Source organism: Podarcis filfolensis (genome assembly GCF_964270895.1).
Source record: "Podarcis filfolensis genome assembly, chromosome: 6".
Lineage (NCBI taxonomy): Eukaryota > Metazoa > Chordata > Lepidosauria > Squamata > Lacertidae > Podarcis > Podarcis filfolensis.
The window spans coordinates 52946842-52970229 of NC_139609.1; the positions used below are offsets into that span (position 1 = coordinate 52946842).

Consider the following 23388-nt stretch of genomic DNA (forward strand, 5'->3'; position numbering starts at 1 on the left):
GGCCAGGCGTCGGTGGCGGCGTCGGCGCTGCTGCAGCGGCTGCTCCTCCTGCGAGCAGTGAGTGGAGCGCAGCCGCAGCGGCAGGGGGGGGGGCGCGCTAGGGCGCAAGGCTGGCGGCGGCGGCGGGGAGCCCGGCGGAGGAAGGAACTTGTCCCTTCCCTCTGGACTCGCGCCCCCCCCAGATGTTGCGCCCGGTGCGGCCGGCACCCCTGGCACCCCCCACGCTACGCCACTGCTGCCATCTAATCTAGCTTGGTACCTAACATGACTAGTTCCCAGGACTAGAGAAGCTATTTTCAAACATCATAGTTCATCCAAGGGAAAGTTTGACAAATCACTGCTCTCCACTACAGATACGTAGGCAGAGAACAGGTGGCAGATTTAATCAATTTGTTCAGCCTCACTCAGAGACACCAGGAGATGAAATCTCACATCCTCTTTTACTTTGTAGAGATGGACTTGAAGCAGGTAGCCACACGGTGGTCACATGCACACCAAATATTTAAAGCACAGTGATACCACTTTAACAGTCATGGCTCCCCCCAAAGAATCCTGGGAACTGCAGTTAAAGGTGCTGAGTTGTTAGGAGACCCCTTGCAGAACTAGTTCCCAGCACCCTTAACAAACTACAGCTCCCAGAATTTTGGGGGTGGGGTGGGGTAAGCCATGACTGTTAAAGTGCTATGGGAGTGCTTTAAATGTATGGTGCGGATGTGACCAACTCTATGGCCACCAAATGAATACAAAGGAGCTCTGCCAGATAGTATGAGAGATGCATCTAGTCTAGCATTATGTTTCCAAAACTAGCTGGATGCTTCTGTTCTGCTTCCAAGCCTCCTGCATCTCACCAGGATGGCAAAGGTTCTGGAGCCAAGTCCTATGAGAAATGGTTGGCATACTCACTTAGTTATTTTGAAGAGCCTCAGCAGGCGAATGCACCGCAAAACAGAGATGCCCAGGGGTGTCATGGAGGTAATTTCCACCAGTATGATCTCTAGGATGCCAGTGCACACCACAAGGCAATCAAAGCGGTTGAAGATTGACATGAAGTACTGTCGGAAGCCCAGAGCATACATCTTAAGAATCATCTCTATCGTGAAGAGGGCCAGAAGCACCCGGTTGGCAATATCTGTAAGCAGAATGATGAATGGACCAGATCTCCTCTGACCACGAGGAGCCCAATTCCTCTTCAGAGAGAGAGAGCATGAGGGTTGGGAAGAAGAAGTGGAAGTGGGAAGTCCAGAATTACTTCCTTCACTCTACTCAGCTCTCCTCCTCCCAAGCTCTCCTTGGGAAATAGTGCTTCCACTTGCAGAAGCCAGCTAACAGAAGTTGTTAAGAGTGCATGCAAGAACCAAGCTACCCGTTACATGTAGCGGGTGTATAATGTTAGGGGTTTGCAGGGGGAGGGGGGTAGCCTATATGCTGAGACCCTTCTAATTCCTAAACACGGCAAGTGTTGAAAATCTAAGATAGGGTTGAAACTTCTTGATAATGGCCCTCTAAATATGGGTTGTTAAGGTAGCAGGTAAGGAAATAACTGAGCAAAGTTCTTGCTGTTCTTGCATTTTGAATAACATTTTCCAATTTCCAATTTAAATATATATACCAATATACTTCCTGTCCCATGTTCCGCTGCAGTCTGTTCAGTTTTCCCTTTGACTTTTGCCTTTCACACCTTAGAATCAACCTCTTACATTATGGTTAGGGCTAAACTATATTAAATGCAGTTGCTGTTTGAGGTAAGAAGGACGTATATTGGTATGGGAACATGTTTGGCATGGGGTTAAAGTGGGACTAGGGGACTGAGAAGCAGAAAGGAGGATCAAGCAAAGAAGTTTAGGATTGAGAGCATCACAGCACCACCCCCTGTTAATCAGAACCTTCAAAGTTCCCTTAAACAGAGTGCCCAACTCACCTTGAGCCTTGGTCAGCCAATCAGGTTGTTGGTGATGCTCAGTAGCTATTGAGATGGTGTTCAACGCGATAATCAAGAGGACAAACCAATAGAAAAACCTGGACTTTACCAGTTCGCGGCATTTCCTGCGGAGAAGGCGGTTCGATCGTCGCCAGTGTCGACTAGAGAAAAAGGAGACAGTTAAAACCAGAATGGTGGCAGATGAGCCCCTGAAAATGGCTTCAGAACCCTACCTATTCTTAGTTTTCACTTGCTCTAGCGCCCGTGTTCAGAATTTCATTTTGAAAAGCATCACTCTTACTAATATGGTCGTGGTGATGCAGCTCTAAAGCAGGCCTGCAAAACACAACGTTCACCTTCTTCCCTGGGTATCTGCAATCTCCAGGATGGCTTCCAAATATTTAGTTTGTGCCTCTTTAAGGGGAGCATATAAGGCCTAACAAGGCCATCAAAACTGTAGGTGCAGATGGAAGAATAAATAATCTCTGTGGTCTTTGGGGGGAATTCAGTGTTGCGCTAAGTTAAAGTACCTTAGCAGTGCGCTAGCTGTGCCAGCAGAATGGCTGGTGCAAGGAAAGGTGGGAAGCGAGCATGGTTCTCGTGGTTGGTGGCACAACAGATAGATGGGGGTGCAGGGAGAAAATGCTTCCAACTCTATGATATACCCTCCAACATTTCTCTGGTGAAAATAGGGACATCCTATTCAATTATTATTATTATTATTATTATTATTATTATTATTATTATTATTATTTATATCCCACCCATCTGACTGGGTTGCCACTCTGGGTGGCTTCCAACATATATAAAAACATAATAAACATTAAAAACTTCCCCATACAGGATTGCCTTCAAATGGCTCAGGGGGTAGGATAATTCCATAACCTCCAAAATCTCTCCGATAAAATAGGGACATCCTACCATACCCTCCAACATTTCTCTGATGAAAATAGGGATGTCCTAAGGAAAAGCGGGACGTTCTAGGATCAAATCAGAAACTGGGACGGCTTTTGTAAATCTGGGAAGTTCCTGGAAAAGAGGGGCACTTGGAGGGTCTGCTATGGTTCTTTGACTCTACAGTGTAAAAACACAAAGGGGTCTCAATCCTTCATTTACTCAATTGACAGAGATGATCTGACTGATACTGGACATCTCTGGCTTTGGGATTTAACGAGCATTGCATTAAAGAGATAGAGTGAGAGAGATTGCTATGGAGTGCAGAAAGGTCCAACATGGGAAATATTTTGATTTTTAAAAAATGAAAACTCACATTTCCAAAGATATTGGGGGGGGGAATATTTGAAAAAAGATGTAAAAGTGATGCTCCCAGCAAGATTTGAGAGCTTTGGGGCTCTTGCACAACAGCAGGACATGAGCATGTTTGGATTGCCATGCATGATATGCATGCTACTTACAAAAACAAAATCCATTTATTCATGCCCTCAATCTCATACAGGCTCTCTGTCTCTGAGCCACCTTCGTCTGATGGCATCATTCCTGTGAAAGATGAAGAAAGGTAAGAAACCTGTTGTGTTATTTACAAAACCATTAACATCAAATGCTACATAGCTCTGCAACTTTGCCCAGGCCTTCAATTTTCCTTCCTGCTTCCTAATCTCCTTTTCTCTCAGACTACATTTCCCAGCAAGCACTGCTCTCAACCCTATTGATTCTATGCAGTATCATCAACAGGCCAGAATAAACAAAACCAAAACGACAATAATAAAAAGCTTAGTACCTTCTCCACGTGTCCGGTCGCTATCCATGACTTCCGCATGGGTGATCCAGTCCATGTAGCCTTTCATGTCTTCTTCCAACTGCTGCTTCTCCCTCAGTTTCTGGAAGGTACCCCGTGATTTGGCTTTCTCACGCTCTTTGGTAAATTCCCTGGGGGGAAAACTCAGATGATAACTTGTATGGCATAGTGATGTGTCAGGGAGTCGGTCCTGAGTTCAAGTCTTGATCAGTAGTGACTTGGTGGTTTCAGTCAAGCCACTAGCTCTGTGCTTTAAACACACTCACACACACATCACTGCTAGAATCTGGACCTAATTAAAGTGTCCTACATTACAAGGTGAGGGTTAGAAGGATTACTAAAATAATGGCCTGGTTTGCACATCGTGTTAAGCCATACTTAATGTTTTACTGTGGTTCAACATGAAAGAGCAGTGTGCTGGTTCATATTGCTGAAAGTCCCTGCTTTGCTCCACCCCTGCTCCTGGCAGTGCCATGCTTGCAAAGTGTCCCCAGCCAGTCCAATATGTTGCAAGCAGAGCAACATGCAACTGCTTGAGTGTACTCTATCCATGCTGCACCACAATATGTGCTCATATGTCTATGATGTCCCTTTCAGGCCCTAGCATTCTATTGATGCATCAAGTCTAGCAGTGGGAAATGGAGCTATTGGAATATGGGGAAAAGGAAAGGAAGCTTTCATGCTTTTTTTCAGCAACATAAAAAACCCGTCATTTCCCCATAGGACTTAAACTGTTTTAAGTCACATTCAGGACAGACTGCCATGTTGATGCTGCTGAGAGAGTAGATAGCATACCACATGCTATGAGCTGCTTACCCACTGAGCACACCCAGGATCAGATTAAGGATAAAAAACGACCCAAGTAAGATGAGGCTGACAAAGTAGATCCAGGGCCATTCATTCCCAATGGCATCATTTACCTAAGGCAGAACAGAAATGTGATGATAATGATTTGTAAGGTGGTCCCATATACATGACACTCTGGAAATCTTCTACTCTCTGGGGAAAGGGCTGGAGAAACAGCCATGACAAATCTGGGAGTAGACCATGACTCATCCATCATACCTTCTTTTCCACTAAACAAAAACAAACAAAAACAAAAACCTGGGAGACCTGGTGGGTAAACTAAAGGTGAGGATGTGGACCCCTCCTAGATTTCCTGCAGTATCTGTTTTGACAAATTATTTCTTGTTTGAGTTGGTGCTAATTTCAAAGGTAGGTATGTTGCTCACACTAAGTGAATGTTTATGAGGTTCCAAATATCTTATACTTTTGGGGACTCCTCGAACTGGAGCCCACACGTTAAGGATCTTCTAGAACTTGATGTCTAGCCTGTGCAGACAGGTGCCCTAACTAGCGGAATGCTCTGCATGTGGGGTGACCGATTCACTGAAACAACAGTGTCATTCTGTAGTGAGTGAGTCCACTACCCGGGAAATGACATGACTACATGCCCATAGTTCCTCATCCCTTACATTATGCAAAAGAGCCCTACATTATCTTCCTCCCTTCCCGCCCAAAGCTTAGCCTACCCAGTAGAGGACTTCAGTCCAGCTTTCCATGGAGATACACTGGTAGACAGTCAGCATAGAAAACCCAAAGTTATCAAAGTGGGTGATGCCATAGTTGGGTCCTGGCCAATAGCCCCTGCATTCTGAACCAGGAATAGTGCAGCGGCGCCCATGGCCTGAATTTGTACATGGAGATGGTTTTTCATTTTTCACGGTTGCAATGATATCTAAGGAAGGAAACAAAGGGACAAATGTGAGGCTCTGTCAGGGTAGCTTGTGCTCACTGTTATCTGTCTATTTTAGCATGTACCCCTTTCCCTAGTTCCAATGGAAGCAGTTTCAGAGGATGCAGCAGGCTTCTCGTTTGCATCTACTTCCTGTTTATGCAAGATCACAAAAGGCAGATATTTTGCCTCATAGATGTAGTTCAAGGTGATGCCCCAGACCCCTCCTTGCAGCTTTATAAATTATGAGCAGATCAACTGCATCCTCTACCTGTTCCATTGTAGTAGCAGGTCTTGTGCATTTTGCCCTTGAAGAGCTCCTGCCCCATAATGGCGTAGATGACGAGCATGAAGACAACAAGCACAGCAATGTGGATCAGGGGCAACGTAGCCTTGACGATTGAGTTCAGTACCACTTGCAGACCTGTAACAGGAAGGAAGAGAGCCAGCTGTTCACACCATCTTTATTCTATTGACTGCATTGGAGATGGGGAACCTGTGGTCCTCCAGATGCTGTTAGACTCCAGCTCCCATCAGCTAAACTAGCATGACCAGTGGTGAGGAATGGTGGGAGTTGGAGTCCAACAGCATCCGAAGGGCCATAAGTTTCCCACCGTTTCACTACATCTTTCTGCTTTCCAGTTGCTGCCATATACTGTCATATGATCCCATCTACAATTTAACCTTCTAACCTCATGACCTGCATTTCATAAGGGAGATGTGGTGACTTCTACAAGACTGTGCAATAAATAAACAGTGGTGCTATGAACATAGCAACAAACACATCGGGGGGCAGGGCTTGTGCTATTTTTCAGTTTTCCCCAGTTTTACAGCTGGATGGGTAGTTGAATCTTCCTTCAGCACTGGTCATGGGGCAGAAACTTCCACCACACTTGGGGGATTTATTAGTAGGCACTTGTCAGGGACTGGGCAGAGGAGGAATGGTGAAGACCGCCTTCCTATCCTGACCCTTCCAGTGAGGAGGAAGAGGAAGACAGGATAGATTTACAACAGGGGGTTGAGGGAGGTCGCAGCTCAGAGGGAGATGAGGGGGAAAGCTGGAAAATCATGGGAGAGCCAGGAAGAGAAGTGGGGGAGGAGTGCACCGTGCCCGGCAGCGCAATCCCAGTGGGGTGCCATCGCGGCTGCCCCCCGCCCACGCTGGGCACCACACCCCCGCAGGTGGCATGCCACGCCCCCAGGATGTGCACCACGCCTCTGCAGGTGGCATGTCATGCCCCTAGGACGCGTGCCACGTCCCTGCAGGCAGCACGCCACGCCCTGGGATGTGCACCAGCCCTGCCCCCCCTGCTCTCCGCCCCCCTGGTGCAGGAGCATGAAGCTCCACCACTGGCCAGAACAACACCCAGCTGACACGTTGTCATTGGAAAGCATTCCAGACCCTCCATCTCCCAGAACCCGGCGAGCCTTAAAAGTAGGAGAGCAAAGAGCTCAAAGACAGAAGGCACGTAGCAGCACCCATAGAGGAGACAATGAGAATGACGAATGAGGTAGTGGGGGAGACGGTGGGGTGGAGATTCACTAGGGACAATGCCATTATCCAAGAGGCTGGGTTCTATAGCCTCTCTCTGTACAGATTGAAATAAAAAAGGAAAGTAAGAAACTTTTCCTTTGTCTTTATACTTTCCTGGGCAACCAGCCAGGAGATGCTGACAGCATCCTGACAGCACTGGGCACAGGTTATGGCATATGGCACAAACAGCTGTATCCTTCGACACCTCACTGCCACTGCCCCATCAGCACCTGCCATCTGAGGCAGAATCCTTGCTTTGCCTCATGGTAGGACTGGCCCTACCTGGGAGAAGCTTCTTACTGCTATACCCTTTCTGTAGCAACAAGGCTGCTCTTTTCTTTCAGGAGGAAGCAGAGACTAAAGTCAGACTCATGGTGCTGCTGCTCTTGAAGATGAGGAAGAGCCTCCCATTCAATTTTAGCTGAAGTCAAATAATGTGCACAAAGTTAGTGTCACAGGCAAACTGCATTATTTTGAATCAGGCTATTGGTTCATCAGTGAATTGGTTAAACAGTATTGTCAACACTGGGTGGCAGCAGCTCTTCAGGTTTTTCAGAGAGGAATCTTTCCTAGACCTTCACAGAGGTACCAGAGATTGAACCTTGGCATTCAAAGCATGTATTCTACAACTGAGCCACAGCCTTCCTTTTGGTGAAGCAAATAACACAGAAGTTCTTGCCATCGTAGTCAATGTTCTCCATGAATTAACAAATTGAGTCTTTAGTGTTTGTCAGTTACCTAGACTCAATTATTGTTTTGGTTGGCCATATCTGCTCTCTCTTCCAAGGCTACCTCACTGCCCCCATGAGTGTTTGGATGTGATTAAATACTTCTCAAACTCTTTGAAGGCCAACCTGCAGATGTCACCTGTTCTAGTTACTTGGCATACCCTGTTACAGTTTCCTGCTCCTCACCCCAAACAATTTAACATAAGAAGATAATCTATTTTTATTTCTTATTTCTCTGATCAATGGAGTCATGGGTAGTCAATGGGGTGCTCTCTGGATGTTGTTAGATTCCAACTCCAGTCAGCCTCAGTGATGGCTGCAGTCCAATGATATCTGGAAGATATCTGGCTACCCCTGGCTTAAGGGAGTTGTGTCCAGTCATCATTGTTCTAGCCTTCTGCCTGCATCCACTCATCTAACCCAAAGGACATTTCACCCACTTGGTACTCCTGACACCAGGCGTAGAGGCCGCAGCACCCGAAAGGCTCTCAGGGCTTTGACATCAAAGCCGCCCTGCCCACTGAGAAGGGCGCTTTCTATTACGCTGACTCTCTCCAGGATCACTGTGAAGACTCTACAAGACAATGGACAAAGAAAATGGTGAACAAGGGACAGGAGTATGGTGGGAACTATGCAGATGCAGCAAGAGTCAAATAACGAATGAAAGGGAAAGTTTTTAAACACCTCCCCACTATGTTCCCAGGAGGAAAGGAAGCTTGGTTCCTATGGCTTCTGCAGCCACAGTGTGCATGTTGCAGCTGTTGCATGGAGGCTACTCTTAAATCACTCCACATACGGTAGATTGAGTCCAGTGGGAAAGCTCTGCGGTAGAATGACAAAAATAAAATAAAATAAAAAATAGCTTGATTTGCACACTGTGGGGCGCTGCACAAAAACAGCTCGCCACATCGGCAACCGCATGAAGCAAGGGCAGTATAGGCCAATATGTATCATGGTTGAACCTCACTGCATTTCTGTGCTATATTAACTGGGTGATGCAGAAAAATACTAACTTCATCACCTCGCTTCTCTGCAGCACACTGATTAGGAACTGCGCAGGCAAAACTGTATATTCTGGGTTAAAAGTCCGGCTCTGCTCTAAGCTGGAGTGCCTGGTTGGTCTCACAGCTGAATCATAAGGTTCAGCAAGTGGTAGCCTCATATGCCTCATACCATACTTTGCTACTTTTATTTGTAAACGTGTATTTATTTTAATGCATTTTCTACAACGTTTAAAACTCTAAAAAGGAAAAAAGCTAAAACTTTGCAATCCTCAAAATGCCTACCCAGAAGCAAGCCCCATTATATTGCAATCCTATAAATGCTTACCAGGGAGCAGTGCTTTTTTTCTGGGGGTACGCAGGGGTGCGCATGCCCCTAAACATTTTGCGAATCTTTGTACTTTTGTCCATTTACTGTATTTATTTTCCCTGATTTGAACTATAAAATGGTGATTTTCTTGAGTCAAAATGAGAGTATCCCTAAACACGTTGTTTTTTTAAAGGGAAAAAAGCACTGCCAGGGAGTAAGTCCCACTAAAGTCAATGAGACTTACTTCTGAGAAGACATATATATAGGATTATACTGTTAATCTACTTTTAGCATTTATTTGAATATGTTTAACATAAATTTCTAACGAAATCTAGACATACACACAGAAAGAAATAAAACTGAGCTCCTTTACCCCAAAAATACTATGGTGAAATCCAGCACATTCCAGCCATTTCGGAGGTAGGCGTCTGCATGGAATAAAAATCCATAGGCAATTATCTTTAGCAGTGCCTCAATGGCAAATACTGTGAGAAAGAAGTATTCTAGCTTCTCCTGCAAGACAGAGAACGGGAGAGGGAAGATGGGCAAGATTAGTGATATAGATTACAGTCTCAAACAGATCACCACACTCTAGTTCCCTTCCCTGCAATACTTTGGACCACAACTCCCATCAGCCAACACATTTCGGCCACAACAGCTCTGCGCTATCTCAAAATTCATTGGAGCAGTTGCATCTTAAATCCATAATTTTCCAGGTATTGTTTGGGTCACAGTGGCATTTCCTCTTCCTTTTATACAACCTTCCACACTATCAAGTATACCTTGGTTCCTGTTTCCTTTAAAAAAAACTGGGATAGGGAAGCTCAGGCCTGAGGGCCACATGCAACCACCAGGTCACTCTATTTGGCCCTCAGGACTCCCCCCAGCCACACCTCTCGCTGGCCTTGCTTTGCACCCCAAGTATTTTTGCCTCCATAGTATTATGTCCTTAAAGTCTGTTAGCGCCTCTTGCTTGTCTGGATGGAGGATTGAGAGGGATAGAAAGCAGCCTACTGCACAAAGGTAAACTTTACATTCATTGTTCTGTCTGCTTTCACCTCTGACCCCTGTATCATTGGCATGTAGCCCTCAGAAGAGTGCGCAGAAGACAGTGCAGAAAATGGTTCCCCACCACTGATACAGGAAAACACAAATGGCCGTTGCTTTCCCCCTAGATCAAGATGAAGGAACAATCCCAAATGCAACATCCCTTTTATCAACAAACTTTTAAACATATCTTTCAAGTGCTCTGATTGTCCCACGACATCCCAGAATTACAGAAGTCATCCTGGCTTCTGATTTGATCCTAGAATGTCCCATTTCCACTACCAGCCCCTCCAGTGCCGCCACCGAGCTAAGGGAAGAGAATGAACTGGCGCCTGCAGTGGTGTTGCGCTCTCACATGAGCTAGTTGACTTACGTGGCAGCACGGCATCAAAAGCATGTGTCCTGGTTTTCATCAGAGGGATGTTGGAGTGTGAGTGTGTTTTATGTACATCAAAGGGTCTTTACAATGATCCATTGTAAAATAAGCTTTGGCCTTTTGGGGACTAAATAAGATTGTGGGCCTTTTATAATTCTACAGCTTCCTTATTCATCAAATGCTAAGTAACGTGTTGCATACAATGTGATGCCAATTACACAGCCATATAATTGACGTGGGGGTAATTACAAATATGCATGTTAACCAATTACTGAGAACTTTTCACCCAAAAGCATGCTGATAGAGTGTAAATCCAATCAGCATGCATACTACTGTGCCTTGATCTTAATTTAAAGCTGAATAAGTCTTGTTATGAAATAGTTTCCAGGGGGTAGCCATGTTAGTCTGTTGCAGCAAAAACAACAGAAATATTGCAGTCCCTGACAGGCTAACAAATCTACAATGCTGTAAGTTTGCCCACATTGTCAAATGCATTCATTCATCCACTTTATACATCTGATGAACCGGATTGTAATGAGTGAACCGGATAGCTAATGCCATAATACATTTGTTAATTTTTAGGGTATCGCCAGACTCTTTGAAATGTAAGAGTAGCCAATATTATCTAGAAAGCTCAACTAAGATGCTGGGTGGTATTCAACTAAGTTTAACTCAGAATAGACCCATTGAAATCGACTTAAACTTAATGTCCCACTAAGGGCTCGTCCATACTTAACACTTGTCCTGTGCTTTCTAGACATGGGTTTGAGCGGTTTTCTGGTTGCCTCACAGCTTTCCTCCAGGAAAACCTGCCCTTTAGCACTGAATTGGAGCAAATGCGAATCTACAGGAAACCCAATTCACGATTGCTCCCATTTAGCAATAAAGATCAGATTTCCCCATTTTGCTACAATCTGTACAAGATGGATTCATGCTGACAGATTTTTCATGGAAGTGGATACCATATTTTCAGCCAGTCATTCTTTTAGGGTTGCCATCCCCTCAGGGGGATAAATAACGGCTGGCCCTTGCGATGCCACGACAGCACTTTTCTCCCTGGCGCTGTTGGGCCTGCCCTCACTTAAATATAGTGCACCCACCTCACCAATTACCCGAATTCCTACAAACTACCCCAGATTATCTTGTGGGGGACTTGTGTGAGGGAAAACTTAATAATTTGGAGTCTTAGGCAGGATTTGATCAAATAAACAATAAATATTTTATTAAACATAGGAAGTTCATGACACAAAGTGGGTAAAACATAGGATACTTCAGTTTATAATGTTATTTCACTTCAGTTCTTTCTCTGTTGTTGCACAGCTTTTGCTGCTTAATACTTTGGTTCTTAAACAAGGTGGTATTTTCTGTCATTTACACACCCCTTTGACAACCCTACTCCTGAGGTACTCTAAGTAACGGACCCAAGGGATCACCACACCCCTCTTAACTGGTTTAGGAGTCCTCTCTTATTGTAGAAGTATTTCTCCCCTCCTGACTGCAATGAGTCTTAAGTAGACTGTATTCTCACAGCTTCTACTTCTCCTGGCTCAGCCTCAGCCTCCCAGTTAACTCCTGGCCTAATTTCTCTTACAGGACACCACACACTGTCCTTCACACTAAGATCAGAGACTCCTTTCTCTAGCTTGTGATATATTCCTCAGAGTGGATGTTTCTACACAGAACCAACTCTCTCTCCTCTCACTCCTTATCTCCCAACCTATCTCTCAACTTCTATCCCAATTAATAGACTGTCTCTCCAAATCCTCTCCTTTTCAACTCCCCCTCCTGGAACCCCGCCAATCATAAGATGCCGTTTGTTCACCATTTGCTGGCAGGGAAAAAGAAAAAGTAAACACTTAGTGACCCAACCTGCCCAGCAAAACAAACTTTTCTGTCACAGCCCTCTCTCTCTTTTTGGGGGGGGGGGGTTAATTGCCCCAAAGGTAAGGGCAAATCTGCTCCTCATCTCTCTGCTAAGCCTTGGAGATAATATGACTTGGCTCCCTTCCTCAGCATCCCTTTTGCTTTGGCTCTCAAACAGAAGCAATATTAATCTGGTTTTGTGTTTTTATAGGGGGACCAATGGATTCTCTCCCATGTGGAGTGTCCCTGGACCAGCACTCCATTGAACAACTCTGCATCCCTGCCAGCACTTTATGGCATGGGAGATGGCAAAGGTAAAGACAGAAGGAAACTGGGGCAAAGAAGCTGCAGACCAGCTTTAAAGCCTGGTCCATCCTTCTTGACCTGATTGTTGGCATGGTTACCTTTGCCTGTCACAGCCTAGAATAGTTACTGTGGTTGTACTTTCCTTGTCCCAGCATTCATATCAGAGGCTGCTGTTGCCTTCTTCTCCCTCACAGCTGCAACTGTCCGTCACCCTAAACTCCCCTCAGGGTTGCCAGGGCCCCTTCCCTGTCAGGCTTTGCATGTTTCAGAATGAAGCAGACTGAAGTTACCTAGAGTTATTCTTTCTTTATATATTTTGCACTCATTCCCAAAACAAGACCCTTTCAAGTGTCTCTTAACATACAGGCAAGGCTGGTTCCAGGGTTTGAATGACAAGGGGGTGGAGAAGGTCCTTATGTTTTTCGATGGTCCTCTTGGTTTTAGAAGGCTATGGAGGATGGGTGGGCATAATCTGGGTAAAATTGGGGAGAGGCAAGGGTAGGATTTGTGGAGTCCATTAAAGGCCCCCAAGGCCAGTCCTAGACATTTTGCTTCCTGAGATGACACCTGCTCCCCACTCCACATACAGAAGCCAAATAAACACTGGTGATGGGACAGCACTCCCTACAGTACTTGAGCTATTAGGCTAGTTCAGGACACCCAGGAGATGCCATGGGACAAAAGGCTGAAATTAGTAAGGGTAAGTGGCCCAGGAGGAATAGCTGGGGGCTGCAAATGTGCCACCTGAGGCAGGTTACTCACTCTGCCCAATAGTAGGACCATCCCTGAAGGCCCCCCTCACTTATCCTCCATACTAATTGGCAGTTCTGCAAACACACAGTTCACAATTTGAAACAGCTTCTTACAATAGAACTACTAAATTCCAACTAGCACATGGTTCCTGTTTAGTAACTCAGTGGGTTCTAACTGGGCTCTCATGTCTGAGTGATGGGGGGGGGGGGGATGTTAGCATGCAACTTGGACAGGTCTCCTTTGCCTTTAATAGCTTGAAGAGCATGGGGAAGTCTGACAAATGCAGCAGGGTTGGTCACTGGGACAGTCTGCTCAGCATTTCCTTGTCTTGTATCTTTCTGTGAAACAGCAGCTCTATGTTAGATGTCGTTTAGCAATTCCAGTTATTTAGGAAGACATTCCACAGCTGGGAAGCAAATGTTAGCCAGAATACTGAAGCAAATTCCTTTAGAACATGCCCTGAAGAGGCTGAATTATTTCTCTCTTTTTGATATTTTATGGGGGGGGTGTTATTGTACAGAATCAGTACACAAAATTGTTAAATATTAACAGCAAATTCATATTTTCCTTATGCAACTAGACACAGCATTTAGGAAGGGTGCAAGCAGTCTCTTACACACAAATGTTGCAGACCACATAAAATTATTCCTCTGGAGTACCTATTTCACTAGTAATTACAAAGTATCAAAAGTAAAAACAGCAAATATCCTTTAAAATGTCTTTCCCCCCTCACCCACAAAGAATAGGTCTTTGAATCTGTCTATCCTTTATGCAACTAAATTATGCATCAGTGTGTGCAACTAATACATTCTTTCATTCTCATTCTCTCTCTCTCCCCGTTCCCATGTTCTGCTTGATGATTGTCAACTATCACAATATTCAACATTACAGAAGAAGCAAGCTAAGAGTATAATGGACTGGGCTTGCTATGGATCAACTTTCTCTTTCAGACATGCTTCTGAAAATATGGGGATTTGGCATTCACATAGCGCCTGGTAACAAAGGGATAAAAGTCTTCAGCCATATGCAGTTGTATCCCAGATGATCCATCCCTGAACATAAAGGGAAATTTTCCTTCTTACCAGTGAAACCATGGAGGTCACCTCTCCAAAATGCATTTTGAAGAAATGCAGGGAAAAGACAAAGAATATATTTTGGATGTGACATTGTTATGGAATAAGAGGAATTCCAAAGCATCCCATTCTTGAACAGTAAGGTGAAACTATTTTTATGCTTGTAGACAAAATTTTGAAAATGATTGGGCAGAGAAAAGAATTGTATCCCCACACTCTGATTAGAAATGGCCATGTGAAACTTCCAATGGACAGAAAAATGGCAAGAATGTGGTACACTTCCTTTCCCCCAGCTATTGTCCCAAGATGCAGTTGACCAAATATATCTATGCACAAAACAAGTGATTCAGGTCATACAGTAGCTTGAGGTTTGAGATTTTGTACATTAAATTTTAGGGACAGGGGATGATCTTTCTAATGGTGCCTGTCTGAGCAATTACTATGAAGGTAGCTTGAAGCGTCAGACACTGAAAATAAGTAATGGCTCGAGCCAGGGAGTGAAGCACTTCGAGAGAACAATAGCAAACAGAAATAATAATACGAATTTCTTACCAGTCTTGTATTCGCTTTGTTGGTGTCATCTTCAGGCATGGGCACGTAGATCGCCAGTGCAATGCAATTGGCAAAAATGGTCAGCAGGATGATGGTCTCGAAAGGTCTGTGGATGCTTGCTAAAGAAAATCTGGTCACTTAATATTGCAGCATGACCCAGAATAGTTAAAAACCACTTAGAGGGCATTTGTGTTAATATCAAATGTTAATTAAAGAGGATTGGGAAAGGCCATCGCAGATGAGAAGACTGAGCCAGAAGATGTTAAGAAAGAATGATCCTTATGGTGCTGGTCTTAATAATTATTTTATGTAAAATCTCATCTCTTTCTGGTGCTTAAATATACACCCTTTAAAATTACACATCACATTGTCCCACTAAGTTCCAGGTGTCTTAGAACACCAAGCATGTCAGATATCATAGAATGCAGCCACAGGTGTGCTGGAATCTTAGGTACTAGTAAGGCAATGTTTTGCAAAAATATTTTCCCAGTTCTGCTGAAAACAGCAACATCACAAAAAAGGGATGGGAGGGAAATTAAATTCAGTTAACATTTAAAGGTGAACCTACCTAATATACACGCTCAGAAATAATGTGTGAAATGAACCACAACCATCCTTTGAAATTCACACTTCTTTGAAATTAGCCATGCAATTCTACAGCCAAGTAATGTGTACAAAAATCCATGTACTAGGGTAAAATAGGCACAAAAATGCATATATTAGTGAAAATAACAAAATGTGTATTTGGCATGTAAAATGGCGTACAAAAATGTGCATATTAGGAGAAATTTGCATTAAAATGCAGGTGGTTTTTTAAAAGGACCTTTTTTAAAAAAATAAATCACAAACTGATGCAAAAATGTGGAGAACTGAAAAATGAGAAAAATGAGAAACTGAGAGAAACCAAAATGGACAGAATCATCCAGACTGTATCTAGCCATGATTGATTATTTTCTGGGTGCAGTACAGTTTACAAGGTGCCCAGAGTAGTTCTGAGGGCATGTAAGGTTGTTGGAGATGTGTATTAAATGTCACTTGATGCAAGCTCTCCCTCTGTCCGCCTCTCTCTCTCTCTCTCTTTCTGTGTGTGTGTGTGTGGATCTTCTTCCCTGTTTGTGGTGATCGATCCCTTGACCTTCCCAATGAGAAAATATTTCTTCTCCCTCCCCTATACCCCAGAGGCATAAGAACCCACTCAATCCTCTCACCTTCAAAGTTATACTAGTCCCAGCATGCTGCAGTTTGTATTTGTACAAAGGGTAGGTACAAAAGGCAGCTAATGGAACAAACCCAGACTTCAATGCCATGAGAAAGCGAGGTAAGGTGAGGCTTGGTGGTTGAAGTAGAACAACAAGGAGTTATTGGGAATCAACCTGCGTGTACAGTGGTACCTCGGGTTAAGTACTTAATTCGTTCCGGAGGTCCGTACTTAACCTGAAACTGTTCTTAACCTGAAGCACCACTTTAGCTAATGGGGCCTCCTGCTGCCGCCGCACCACCGGAGCCCGATTTCTGTTCTTATCCTGAAGCAAAGTTCTTAACCTGAAGCACTATTTCTGGGTTAGCGGAGTGTGTAACCTGAAGCGTATGTAACCTGAAGCGTATGTAACCCGAGGTACTACTGTATTTAAAATGCAAAACTTTTTTTAAATGCAAAACTGTACGCGCTCAGAGCATTTATCCTTTCCCCTCCTTGCCAGGTCTGGAAAACTGTTGTTTGTTTGTTGCTTTAACATATCAGAAACACAGAAACAGTCATAAAGATGGACTGGTGGTGTGGGAATAGCAGCCCCTCCAAGTGTCCCAATTTTCCAGGGACATCCCTAATTTAGAGAAGCTGTCCTGGTTTCTGATTTGATCTCAGAATGTCCCACTTTTCCTTAGGATGTCCCTATGTTCCCTGGAGAAATGTTGGAGGGTATGGAGTTATCTGACCCCCGTGCCATCTGAAGGCGATCCTGTATAGGGAAGTTTTTGTAATGTTTCATGTTTTATTATGTTTCTATGTATGTTGGAAGCTGTCCAGAGTGGTTGGAGCAGCCCAATAAGATGTGTGGGGTATAAAAAGCGAAATTATCATTACAGAATGGGATGGCCCTATTTTCATCCGACAAATGTTGGAGGGTGTGGAATAGAAGGTGAATTTTACCTGTGTGCTTCACATCTGAAGCAATACGTAGGATCACCTAAAGCCCCTCCCCACTCCCAAGACCATTATGCCCAGGATGTGAAATCACCTAGCTGCACCGCTGAGAGGAGACAACTATGGTGGCTATGATGATAAGAAACGGTCGTGCATCAGCTATTAAGGCTGCAATCATGAGGTGGTGGTGAAATATGAAGGCAGTTCAACCACTTTATCCTGTGCTCTGCCAGCAGAGTGGAAGCATGGGTGGGGAATCCTCCATCCACTTCTGGGCTTTGATTTGAAAACAAGAACCCAAACTTTACTGGACATACTTGGAGGCAAAAGGGAGGTAGAGATTAACTCATGTTCAGGAGTGTGACAACGTTTCCCCCCAATTTGAAGACATGTTTTGGAACTGGGATGGCCCTGGAAAAGGCATATACATTTTGCAGTAGAATTCTCCTTCGATGCTTTGCCCATTCCTAGTTTACATACAGAGGGCCTTCTCAGTAGTGGCACCCTCTCTGTGGAACGCCCTCCCATCAGATGTCAAGGAAATGAACAACTATCTGACTTTTAGAAGGCATCTGAAGGCAGCCCTGTTTAGGAACATTTTTAATGCTTGATGTTCTATTGTGCTTTTAATTCTGTTGGGAGCCAGAGTGGCTGGGGAAACCCAGCCAGATGGGTGGGGTATAAATATGTTGTTGTTGTTGTTTATTTGGATCCTCTACATCCGAACTGCTAACCAGCACACACCCTTTGGGGCCCAACAGACATTGAGCTCTGATGTAAACTGGGCCCAATTCATTGGAAGATCTGGCAACCAGAGGGAGAGAGGATCCAATATCAGAATTCTGTCTCCAACATTAGAGGAGCAGGCCTAATCTATCCCATGGCCCCTGGGGCACCCTTACAGGTGCCATGGGATTATACCCTAAGTGTTTGGGGGTCGTCTACTACTACTACCACCACCACCACCACCACCTTGCATTCAGGCTTCAGCAGAGATGAGGAGCAGGAAGATGCTTTACTTAATAAGTAGACTTTAAAGGTAAAGGTCAAGGGACCCCTGACCATTAGGCCCAGTCATGGACAACTCTGGGGTTGCGGCACTCATCTCGCTTTATTGGCCGAGGGAGCCGGCATACAGCTTCTGGGTCATGTGGCCAGCATGACTAAGCCGCTTCTGATGAACCAGAGCAGCGCACGGAAACGCCGTTTATCTTCCCACCAGAGCGGTACCTATTTATCTACTTGCACTTTGATGTGCTTTCGAACTGCTAGGTTGGCAGGAGCAGGGACCGAGCAATGGGAGCTCACCCCGTCGTGGGGATTCGAACCGCCGACCTTCTGATCGGCAAGCCCTAGGCTCTGTGGTTTAACCCACAGAGCCACTCACATCCCGTAAGTACACTTTAGATAAACATATTTAAAATGTTTTGTGGGTGTATCGTGCAACTTGTCATTGATGCAATAATGGCGCATTAGTAGTGGGTTTATATGGGACTATCCAGACATAATTCTGCTTTATTAGTTATTCTGCAGTGCTTCCCCACTGTTATCACATCATTTCTATCTGGTGGGGCACTCTTGCACTATGGAGCAACGAAAGGGACCGAAAAACAAGAACAAACCTGGAATATCTGTGGTATAAAAGCTATACGATTTATGCAGGAAATTATGGGACCTTGGAAATGAAGCAGTATGGCCACCCTGAAACATTTGTAGGTATAAACAGTATTGAAAGCAGAATCATGTATAGCCCCAGCACACACACACACACACACACACACACACACACACGATACCATTGCAAGCACAATAAATGCTCAAGAATGGGCAATAAAAAGGACCGCGGTGGGGAGACTCTCCATATGCAGCAGTGGGACTTTCTATATTATATGACTCTTCTACTGCTGCTGCTATTTTGATTCTGAAGAATCAAGGGATCTTTAGCACTAGGAGTATGAATTGTGTTATAATGTAAAGCATGCGGTAATGGTCACAGTGGACACCATGTTTTCATAGCCATTGAAGCTGTTATTACATAAGGATGTGCGGGAAATAGAAGCAACCATCCATCCAAGGAAAGAAACAATGATACTACCTGGAGAATCCCTGAAAACCTAAAAATTGGGGTCCACTGTGTATTGCCATTAATTATTAGTAGAGTTCAGCATATGCAGTAAAGGTTAGTCTACTCCTACGTTCTTGGGTTTGGCTGTTTTGTGGTTATGATTAAAAGGTTCAACACCACACAAAATGGAGCTTTGAGAAAGGAAAAGAAAGAAAGTGAGAGAAAGAAGGGGAGAGCACATGAAGCGGCCTTATACAGAGTCAGACTATTGCTTCATCTAGCTCAGTATACCAACACTGACTGGCAGTGGCTCTCCAGTCCAGTCGTACCTTGGTTGACGAACGGCTTAGTTGCCGAATGTTTCATCTGCCGAACAATCAAAAACTGGAAGTGAGTGTTCCAGTTTTCGAATGATTTTTGGAAGCTGAACACCCAGCATGGCTTCTGTGGCTTCCAATTGGCAGGAAGCTCCTGCAGCCAATCAGAAGCCGCACCTTGGTTTTCGAATGGTTCTGGGAGTCAAATGAACTCCCGGAATGCATTCTGTTCGTCAGCCAAGCTCTCTCCCAGGCCTACATGCAGATGCCAGAGCCAGGGATGTTCTGCATGCAAATGAGATGTTCTCCTATGGAGCTATGTCGCATCCCTATTATGCAACAGCGTACACTTTAACACAAGAAGAAATACAAACTTCTGTTGTGCTAAGTGAACAAATGGTTTGTAGGAGGGAATGCAGAGAGAGAGAGAAACTTCTATTCCTTGGCAAAGTAACAATGAAATATGAAACACCAAAATAAACATTTCCATGCAACCAGAAAGCATATTTTCACTGTATAAGTGCTCAATTTCAATTCAACACACTTCCAGTCCCAAATTTTAACATGCTCAGAATTTCATTTGCCAGGACCAAGGAATGTACTTAGGAGAAGGATCTAAGTTTAAGAGAGGTGATGCTGTACCAACCAAATAGGTAAAGATAGCAACTGAACCTTAATATTATGTACAAATTCAGTACAATGTGCACAATACTCAAACACATTTCAAGATGAGGTTAGCAATGGAGATGAGGCGTAACAACTGGTGGGTGGAAAGCAAAGAGCAGCTGTGGTGATGGAAGAAATGGAGATTTGAGTGTTGTGTGTACTCCGGCATGTTAGAACACACTCACTGATTCATTCCAGGCAATTCAGAGCATCTTCCTGCATTGACATTCCTACTACCTTAATCAAGCCCCTGCAAATGTCCACTCCCTTGTAAAAGTGTCCAAATCAGTGTCCTATTAACTTCATGCTTTTCTTACTACTAAAACTATTACCTAGCATTACACATTGGGCATGTACACACTATGTGATAATGCACATTCAGTGCTGGATGCAGGTGCTGTTCACACAACACTGTCCTCATGTCATTCTTGCCCACACTACTGATCTAAAACACATTCTTGCAGGAATGGCTTTAATCTGCTGCTGAGAATGCACTTCTCAACTGCTTGCTGCCACCAGGTTAGTGATTTGTTCCTTAAAGCTAATCTTCATCATCCCAAGTTATAGTGTGTCACAAGCAGAGAGCAGGAGAGAATAAGCAACCACAAAGCAGAGATGTCTATGCCATTCGAGAAACAGATTGGTAAAACAATTCAGAAGGCTCAAGCAAATGAGTCAATTTGCACACTATCAAGATACGGGAAAGAGAAGAGAAGAGAAGAGAAGAGAAGAGAAGAGAAGAGAAGAGAAGAGAAGAGAAAAGAAAAGAAAAGAAAAGAAAAGAAAAGAAAAGAAAAAATCCTCACAAGGTTAATAGCCAGTCTGACTTGGGGAAAATTCTTTCCTAACATCAAATATGTGGAGCTGTTAGATCCTGTGCCTGAAGCAAAACTAGCCTGTCCAGAAATATCAGAGACATTATCAGTGGTCTTTGAGCAGAGGACTTTCCTGCTTAACACTCATTGACTTCAGCTGTCAAATACTTAAAAATACAAGATGGGGAGGGGAGGCTGTTCCTGAACTCATAGTACTCCAGTTGAGGATCCAGATGAAAGAACCATCATAAGCCTCCCCAGTTCTGTTTTGAAACCCATACAATTATTTGCATCCATGACTGTGTTAGATAAATGATTCCAGGACTGTATATTTCTAATAGTCAGGGGCCAGGACTGTGTTAGTAGAAAAGCTCTTGGTTTACACTCACAGACACACATCCACTTGGCAATACAGACCAGAACCATTGCTTTCCCCCTTGAGTTCTTTCCTGCACCACCCCCACCGAGAGCCTTTCTGTGACAGAGATAAATGCCAAGATCAGTTGCTTTCGAGCTCTTCTTAAGGCGGACATAAAAAGCAACAGCTGCTAGGTAGAGCTTAGAGGTTTACAAGAGGGTTTCAGCGCTAGCAAATATCTCCCAGCCCTTCCTCCAGATATCAGCAACCGCTCTCTACGCATGGCTGCTGCTGGGCTCCAGCTCAGAGACAACCCCACCGCCGCTTTCCTCAAAGGATACTTCCATTCCACAATGGCGATGCAGGCCTTGCGCACTGGGTTCTGGAGGGTGAGGCAGAATAGAGAGCGGAGAGGCCTGGGGGGAAGCTCCAGAGCTGCTTTCTTGGCCTTTTCCTTCTGTTGCTTTTTCTTCTGGCTGTCGTCCTGGCCAGAAGTGGGCTCCATGGTGACTCTTCCCCCGCTAGATGCCTACTCCAGCCAGGCTTGGCTTACTGGGCTCCCTCCTCTTCTTCTTCTTCGCCTTTGCCCCACAGCCAAGCCCCCTTCCTTAGTCCAAGGGAGGCTGAAGCCCCCTCTGGGTCCCTTTTCAGCTCGGTGCAAGTGTGGGCTGCGGCGGGGCTGGAAATTGCACTCCCACAGACACAAATACACCGAGCACGAGTTTAAAATTAGCCACCAGCCTGGCTCCCAGGGCTGTCAGATTTCCTGAGACAGCAAAAGTGTCCCAGCAGCTGTTCCTTCTTCATACTCAGCTCATGGCCATTTTTGAGCTGCCCAATCCAGGTCAGGAGAAAGGATGTGTGGGGAAGGGGGGGCAGCAGATAGGCCTCGGACATCAACACTAGAGAAGGTAAGTTCACTCCGCTTCACCTCCCTTTCCAACAGCGTCCCCATGTTCTCTCTGTGCAAGCAGCAGCAGCAGCAGCAGCAACAGCAGCAGCAGCAGCAGCAGCAGCAGCAAATATTCCCTTTGGCATCTGCACAATGGCTGCAGATGGATCTTGCCAAGGGGAGTCATGGCAAACACATTTCCAACCCCACCCCAAAAAGTCAGAAGTTACTCATGTTGGTGTTCATGTCAGTGTGGGGGAAGTCATGTGATGGCTGGCAGCCAGTGTGGCAAAGTGCCACACGAGAACAACATGGTGCTTCATGAAGATTCGCCGTGCTGATTCAGTTTCAGGCGGCATGCGTGCCACTTCATATTTGAGTAAAGTGGACCTTTGCCTTCGAATAATATCCAGGAGTCCCCAGACTGTCTTAAAACTATTTAAGGAGTAGTAGCGGCTGGTGACGTAGTACAGGTGCGGCTCTATTGCTCTCACAGCTTCCCAACATAGTGGGTCCTATCTGCTTAGAGAGGCATGGCAAGTATGTGGCAACAGAGCCAAACCAACACTCCTGCTGCCACACACCACCTCTTGATAAGTTGATATGAAAATTTGTATGCATATTTGCGCTCATGTCTCTTAAGAAACATATTTTTTTGTACACAATTCAGCCCAATTATACACATTTTGGCAAGTAATTTCCCATAATATGATGCAATTCTGTGCACACATTCCACTAATATGCACCTTTCGGAGAACTGCATTGCAAAATTCAGGGGAACGCTCATTTCTAATGGAAGCTCTGTTTGGTAACGGTTCAGAAAGCGCCAGGTAAGTAGGTTCACATTATAATGTGTACCAGATCAATTTCCATCCCTACAATGATAGGGTTGTCACAAAGATGTACACTGAGAAACCTACAGGTGTAATATGTGAAGCAGCCCTGAGTCTGGCCTCCTGCTGGTGTCCTTCCTCTATCAACCCCAAAGAAAGGGGCATTTCTAGAAATGTATATCTCTACCAAGGGAACCCCTGTCCTATCATTCCACAGTGCTGAACTGTTTTGGTGGCTTTTGGTGGCTTTGCCTCCTCTTGCCCAGACTTAATGTTTGGATCTTGATGGCTGCTCCTCATAACTTCAAGGCTTAGGTCCAACGCTGTCTAGGAAACAAGCCTATATT

At 44.8% G+C, this 23388-nt stretch overlaps 1 protein-coding gene across 3 annotated transcripts in view; it reads right to left on the reverse strand.

Annotated features, from left to right (window-relative positions):
* Positions 1 to 22178, reverse strand: part of CACNA1S (calcium voltage-gated channel subunit alpha1 S) — a 58048-nt gene extending 35870 nt beyond the window's left edge. Inside the window, exons 1-11 of one of the 3 annotated variants that reach the window (XM_083617779.1) lie at positions 21658 to 22178; positions 14953 to 15058; positions 9356 to 9495; positions 8112 to 8245; positions 5681 to 5833; positions 5207 to 5412; positions 4491 to 4594; positions 3657 to 3805; positions 3334 to 3415; positions 1919 to 2079; positions 904 to 1129 (exon numbers count right to left, since the gene is read on the reverse strand). In XM_083617779.1, the coding sequence (XP_083473905.1) occupies positions 904 to 1129; positions 1919 to 2079; positions 3334 to 3415; positions 3657 to 3805; positions 4491 to 4594; positions 5207 to 5412; positions 5681 to 5833; positions 8112 to 8245; positions 9356 to 9495; positions 14953 to 15058; positions 21658 to 21821 (1625 nt within the window). In that variant the 5' untranslated portion in view covers positions 21822 to 22178. The remainder of the gene's footprint in view (positions 1 to 903; positions 1130 to 1918; positions 2080 to 3333; positions 3416 to 3656; positions 3806 to 4490; positions 4595 to 5206; positions 5413 to 5680; positions 5834 to 8111; positions 8246 to 9355; positions 9496 to 14952; positions 15059 to 21657) is intronic. The other 2 variants (XM_083617780.1, XM_083617781.1) reach the window with 2 other exon arrangements.
* Positions 22179 to 23388: the final 1210 nt, after the last annotated feature.